At 30.7% G+C, this 7476-nt stretch overlaps 1 protein-coding gene across 1 annotated transcript; it reads left to right on the top strand.

The window, feature by feature from the left end:
* Positions 1-5860: 5860 nt before the first annotated feature.
* On the top strand, positions 5861-6564 carry LOC102600569 (40S ribosomal protein S16-like). Its single transcript, XM_006365380.2, has one exon. The coding sequence runs from the start codon at positions 5916-5918 to the stop codon at positions 6366-6368; it is 453 nt and encodes a 150-aa protein (XP_006365442.1). The 5' UTR covers positions 5861-5915; the 3' UTR covers positions 6369-6564.
* Positions 6565-7476: the final 912 nt, after the last annotated feature.

Raw genomic sequence — 7476 nt, 5'->3', positions numbered from 1 at the left:
TAAAAAAGTGTGTATAACTAACAAAATATATAAATATCAATATACGAATGTGATTTAAGCAGAAAATATACATATATACTTCAAGCAATTTGTATAAATACATATCAATATACAAGTGTGATTTAGGTAGAAATTATACATAGACTTTAAAATAAAAATTGTATATAACTAACAAAATATACAAATATTAATATACAAAATGTGATTTAAGCAGAAAATAAACATACACTCCATGCAAATCATGTTCCTGATGTTCTTCAGATTTGTCAATTTCTGATGAAGCAGATCCACTCTCCTCTGAATCACTGTTTATGGCTTTTCTCTTACTTCCTCCTTCAACAATTTTAATGCCGCTAGCCTTCGCGTTGTTGATGACTTTCTGAATTGCCATTGGGTCATTTTTTTTTCTTGGATCTCAATTATTCAATAGATTGTTCATCTTGAACTTGCTTAGATTTTGTCATAGACCCTACATTTACCTCAAAATCCTAAGTTAAACCCATTGAAAACGAAGGTGGATTGTCAACAACATTGACATGCAATGGCATACCTCTCGTAATCCTCATAGATGGAGATGAATCATCCATTCGGATTTTGAAAAACTTATAATCTGGTAAGTAAGAAAGATTTTTTTTAAAAAATATATGAAAAAATAACAAGTATAATACATATACAATTGTTGAAGAAGGAAAAAAGAAAAAAAATGGATTCACCCACGATTTTATTGGTTACCTGCGAAAAGTGAAAGCACGACTCGAGGAAGAAGGTGGAATTCAAAATTCAAATTAGAAGTGGAAGAGTGATTTTAGGAGAAAGATATGGAATGGGGATAGGAGAGATAAATTTGATTTTGTATAAAATTATATACAAAAGCATATGAAGGACTTTATTGGTTCGGTATACGAAGAGGTGGTGGGTTCCATTAATTATGGCAAAAAAATTGAAACTATATTTATTGACAGTAAATAAATTAAACTATACCCTTATTAACTAATTACTTAGGGATGTTTGCCAACTCACGTAAGTTTCCCTAATTCAAAACATTAAACTCAACCATCTACTAACAACCAAAGGATTGAGTGTTTATAAACTCAACCCAATAATTCAAAACATTAATTGCGGAAAATAATCCCTAATTCATGTTTCTATTCTAACATGATCAAACTTGGGATGTAATCCCAAAACTAATCATAAAGTTAAAACTAGTGTCTGTGTTTAAAAAGATGGATAAGAAAAATCAGAAGAACACCAGAAGCTTATTTTGAATTTTAACATTTTATTCAAGCACATAACAATTTATTTATGAATTTACTTTCACCACATAAAATACTTTTCAACACTTGAAATTTATCAACTATTTACAATCAGCTAATTTAAATTGGCTCTTATTCAATTCATTGATTTGGTGTTGAGTACATCTTGAGAACCATTCAATATTTATTCGCTAGGATGACTAAGGACCGTATAGTATAAGTGAAAAATAAAATGATGCAAAAAGATTGTCAAATGAAAATCGTAATACAAATACTAAATAAAAGTTGTCAAAAAATTACGATTGGTATTACTAGAAAAAAGAGTTTAAATTCTATATCAATATAAAAGTTTCTTATTCCATCAGGTTAATTAAATTAAACTTGTGATAAAAAATAAAATTCTTTTTTATATAAACTAAATTAAAAAAAAAGTCTAGTATTATGTGCAACCAACCACAATAAATGATAAAATAAAAAAATAATAAGATGTTAATTTATGTGACACATTTTTTGTAACAATATGAATAACTCATTACACATAGAATACCTTCAAACTGTTTCTTAGGCTCATTAATTTTACGACGAGATGGTCTGATGAACTCTTATACCTGTATGAGTTTGTATTTATGACCCTTCTACTTAACTATTTGCCAACTTCAATAAAACTCAGTATTTTAAACTTTTATGACCGTCGATTTTAAATTATGTGGCAACTTAATTATTGAATTGACACAAATAAGTGAATTCACGCGTAGAAGGAGAGTAAAACAATTTTTAGACTAAAAATAATTAAAAGAAAAAGACCCCCCCCCAAAAAAAAAAAAAAAACCCCCCCCCCCCCGCCGCCCCGACCAAAGAAAATTGAGTGAATACCTTAACAGGTTATTGATGAATTATGAGAAATTATCTAGTAAAGTTATTGAACTTTATTTTGTATCACTAAAATCACTCATCTTTACACTTTTATCTTCTAAAATCATTAAACTATATTTGTTGTGGTTGCTCAAGGTGTTGATGAAGTTGCAATTGAAGGTATCAAAACTGTTGGACCATCTCATACTTCTAAGAGAGGCAGACTCTTTAAGAGAAAAGTTATGGAGGAGTATGTTGTTGAAGTTCGCGAGAAGAAGAAGACTAGAAATCATAGCAAAGTATAAAAATTATCTTTATAATTTTTTGTGGTTATGCCAGACACCTATTATGACACAATATTTTTTTTGTTGGCTAATAATAATGCTCATAACAACCTAGTATGTAATATATATTTTTAAAATGGTCTAATGTTACTTGTGTTTTCCTGATGTAAAAGCATGATTATGTCACATTGAAGGCAAGTATCGTCAGCGTCATTGAATTTAACACTCATTTCTCTTTAATTTTATCTCCAAAGTTGATTTAGAATTTCTTAAAATGTTGTTGATAAGAATGAAATTTTGATTGTCTGTAATTTTCCAAAAAGAAAAAGGTTATTGTTTTAATTGCAAAAACAGAGTTTAAAAGGAGGACATAAAAATGAATATTTTTTATAATTTTATTTATTTGTAGGATCCATGATTACATGACATTAAAATAAATAAATTTTACAATTTTATCTATTTGTGGAGTCCATGATTACATGGCATAAAAAATAATTTAATTTGTCATGTCAAATTTGTTTTAATGATAAAAGTAGTTTAATGATTTTTGAAGATAAAAGTGTAAAATTGAGTGATTTTAGTGAAACAAAACAAAGTTCAGTGACTTTACTAGATAATTTTTCATAGTTATTCACTCCAAGCTTCTGTCACTTTTTCCCCACCCCCCACCCCTCCCCTCCCCTCCCCATTTCCTTTACTCTTTTTACCCTCCTTGTATGTTCTTCCCCACTCGATTCCCCGTTTCTCTTTCCCCCCCTTTCAACGCTCTCAAATTTCCTTTTCTCTTTCCTCTTTTTTACATTCCTTCTCTTCAAATTAGTAACGAATTGGCGGAAGCAAAATATTAAGGGCTCGAAAAATAAAAATATATTCCCTCTGTTTGATAATAGTTGATCACTATTGACTTGACACACCCCTTAAGAAATAATAAATAATAGGAGTAATATTACTAATTTATCCTTTGACTTTATAAAATTTAATGTTTTAAAAAATGTGTTAGATGAAAAATAGTAATTAATAGCAAGGTTAAATAGACATAAAAGGTAAGTTATCTCTTGATTTTCTAAATTGGACAAATATTGTTAGAAAACTATTTTTAGTATAATGGACAACTATTGTTGGTCGGATGAAGTAGTTGTGTGAACAAGAGTGCAAAATACAAATTCCAAAGAATTAAATATTAAAAAATTAGGTAGCTTGCGCACCCAACAAGAATTGAACCTACAAATTAGGGATGACATTCTCAGCCCAAGCTGTACAATACCACTAGACTATCTCTTCTTTGATTGAAGTGGTTCAAAGTTTGTATATATACAAAAAAAAAAAATTAAAATACCCACCCTATATACATTGTATATTTTTACCGAGAGGGTCCCTAACACCCACGTAGGTCCGTCCCTGCCCATAAGGTGACAAAGATTCAATAATCTGGATAGTTACAACTCATAAGGTGATAAAGGTTCAATAATTTTGAAGGGTAAAAAGTGATTATTGAATGTTTTTGTGAAATTATGTAAAGTGTGTTATGTAAAATTGTGTACAAATATTACCGTTTATTGAGATATTTTGATGGTCATTAGTTTTTCTCAATGGGGAAAAGAGCTTTACAGAGATTCAAGGTGTGGAGGTAGACGCTGGTAATAAAAAATACGCTTAAAAGTTGTGAATGGTAAAAAATTTGAGAAGAAATTGAATGATAATTTTTACTTATTTAGAATAGTTTGTTTGTTTATTTTTTAAATAATAAGTGATGTGTCATTTAAAATTTGATGTGTTGTTTTTATTGCGTGTTTTGAAGTTACTCAAAGTCAAAGAGTTTTGAAATGGTGAGTTTCATTGTGTTTAAGGGTTCAGTTAACTAAAGGTTTAAGTAGAAGAATCCATAATACAAATCATACAAGTACAAGGGTCCATCAAATCATACTTAAATTATGATATTTATGCTAATTGAATATCTCACACATACATGATAAATTATTCAATTATTATTAGACATTTTTGGTTCACAATATAACTTTTTTTTTTGTGTGTGTATATTTACAACTATTCATTAATGACATAGATAAGTTAATCACATAAAATTTATCTTTTATTTAAATCTTTGTTAAACACAACATCAATTGGAATATACATTAAGTTTTACAACTTATTGAGATTAATGTATATAATTAAAGGAAACAACATATTTTAAGTAGGGTTAACTTCAACAACAAAAAAAAAGAAGTAGGGTTAACTTATCCATGTAATGGGCTCTCCAAATACATACACAAACTTTTTCAAATTTTTGAGTAAAAATATTTAATAAAAACACTTTATCATATGTATGTTCATTAATTATAAAAAGATTTCTGCCTTTTTTTTACATTCTTTTTTTTTCAATCATCATTTTTCCTCTAATTGATCGATCACATTTAACTTTTACCAAATTTATTCAATAATTTTAATTGGTATCTCTTTTTCGAGTTTATAGCAAATGAAATAGAATGTTTTGAAGAAGTGGATTCACAATTTCGAAAATAAAAAGTAAGTTTACATCAAGTGGGGCTGTTGGAAAATTTTGAATCTATAAATTATCATTGTTGTAAAATGAGTTTGTCAGATTTATTGATGTTTTGACAAATTAATGATTGAAGATTTTTTTAATGATCTTTGATACTTATGTTTCAAATTTGAGCCTTTATTTGAAGTGATTTAGGTGTTGAATTATTAAAATATAAAGAACAAATTGTTGTTTCTACAAAAAAAAAAAACTATAATTATTTAGCTGAACTTCATGTCAAAACAACTTAAATGTTGTTATATATATGCCTGAATTTCATGCCAAAACCTGTGAATGTAGCTATTGTAAAAAATTCTGAACTTTGTCCTTGTCATGGTCACAATTTAATTCTAGTAAAAAATGATCAAAATTATCCTTTACAAGATACTACACAATTGAAGTGCATCTAACATATATTTAAAATTAACCTAGGTAAGCAAGATTAAACTTGTGAAAAAAATATCATGATTTTAAGGAAGACAAATTAGTCCAGATATATTATTATTTTCATTAGTAACAAATAAAATAAAATAGTTATTAAAAAAACTTTAAAATAAAGAAGATAGTCGTAATATTACAAATATGAGGGATGTCCATGAACAAACCAAGACGTGAAGAAAAGTCGTTAGAACTTCTCCAAAAAATATTCAACTTCAACTTCAGCTTAAACAACAATCCTAAATTCGAGTGTTTATGTCCTTCGACCATTTCACGGGGGTTCATTTACACAATCGCTCATATTTCGTGTCGATCTTTAATTTTTCCCTTTCAAAAACCTACGATAAAAATTAAAATTTTCCCCGAAATAGAGACAATCCGTGCAAAAACTTGATTTCATGTTGTCCCTTTGGAGTTGGGCCAATGAAGTATTTCGTGGAAGCCCAAATTAAAAGGGTTTTCACAAGCCCAGATTTATTTTACTTCATAAACCCTAATCGCACTCTTCCGCCTCTCACTCTCCCATTTTCGCTCTGAGAATCAGCAAAAATGCAGAAGCAAGAAGCAGCCGCAGCTACGGTGGAATCCGTCCAATGCTTCGGGAGGAAGAAGACGGCAGTGGCGGTGACTCACTGCAAGCGTGGACGTGGTTTGATCAAGATTAACGGTGTCCCAATCGAGCTTGTCCAGCCGGAGATCCTCCGGTACAAGGCCTTTGAACCAATCCTTCTCTTAGGCCGTCACCGTTTCGCTGGAGTCGATATGCGTATCCGTGTGAAGGGAGGTGGTCACACTTCTCAGATCTACGCTATCCGTCAGTCTATTGCAAAGGCACTTGTTGCGTTTTACCAGAAGTTTGTGGATGAGCAGCAGAAGAAGGAGATTAAGGATATTCTCATTCGCTATGATAGGACTCTTCTTGTTGCTGATCCTAGGCGTTGTGAGCCTAAGAAGTTTGGTGGTCGTGGTGCTCGTTCTAGGTTCCAGAAATCTTACCGTTGATTTCAATCTTCAATACTCTGGATTACCATTTACGGTAATTGAATTAATGTTTTTGTTAGTGTCCTTTCGGTGTTTTGCTTAAAGACCATATTTGGTTTTGGGAGGCTTCTAGTTAATTTTTGCCATGTCTGTTTTTTCTTGCTGAAACTTTTACAGTGCTATGATATTGTTAGTTTCAAATTCCCAATTTGCTTTCTTGTTTGCAAGATTTACTTACTTGCTGCTGATGTTGTACTCAATTTACAATTGCTTCATTATTATCATTGTTCATGTGATGGTTGGTGGTTGACCACTGAAAATGTAGGAGACCAACCCTAATTTTATGTGGCTTAAACTAGAAATCAGCCAATTTCAGTTCCGAAGTTCGGGTTTTCTAGTTTCCAACCTCCTGAGTCCTGGCCTTTGGCTAGAAGATTGTCAATTAAGTTGAGTTCCAATTGCAATCAGAGTATCCTAACTTTCAGACATTGAGTTTGAAGTTAAGTTTGGCTTGTCCAATGTCAGACCTTTGGTCTTGGAAGGTTAACTTTGTTGAATGTCTGAAGTTTGAACTGCACAAACAATATGCCTACTTCAGACATTTGGGTTCATTGTTAGGCTTGGCTTGTCACCAACTTCATACGTTTGGGGTGGAAGATTGCCATGCCTAAAAATTAGACTCAATTGTTTGATCGGCACACACATTTGCCAACTTAAGATTATCGGTGTGTTAAATTCCTCAACTTCAAGCATGTCTGTTTGAACTTTAGAACTTTAGGTATGTATATTTGATATTTGGAACTATGAACTCATTATTTCACTTAAGTTTTGTAAATCTAAGTTGACTTTTAGGCAATTAAACCTTGTAAGAATGTTGTGTTTCCGCTAGTTCTTGAATAAGCGTCCTAAATATGTTTATTTTCTAATTAGGGCTTTCAAATAAATTAGCTTTCCCATGTGTATATTTATGGTTCAGTTTGTTCAAAATATGCATGAATACACGATTGATCATATCTCATGTGTAAACTATATTGGACAAATACACATGAATCAGTAATAGGCATTGCATTGTATCAACACAAATGACAATCAGTGTATGGAATTCGGAGAATATAACATGATACAATAC

Source organism: Solanum tuberosum, unplaced genomic scaffold, assembly GCF_000226075.1.
Source record: "Solanum tuberosum cultivar DM 1-3 516 R44 unplaced genomic scaffold, SolTub_3.0 scf00541, whole genome shotgun sequence".
In the NCBI taxonomy this organism is placed as follows: domain Eukaryota; kingdom Viridiplantae; phylum Streptophyta; class Magnoliopsida; order Solanales; family Solanaceae; genus Solanum; species Solanum tuberosum.
Note: the sequence above shows the minus strand (reverse complement) of the source record. Positions and strands in the feature narration are given on the sequence as shown.

Excerpts from the sequence above, each read along its gene's own strand:
- LOC102600569 (XM_006365380.2), top strand. The coding sequence starts at position 5,916 with ATGCAGAAGCAAGAAGCAGCCGCAGCTACGGTGGAATCCGTCCAATGC.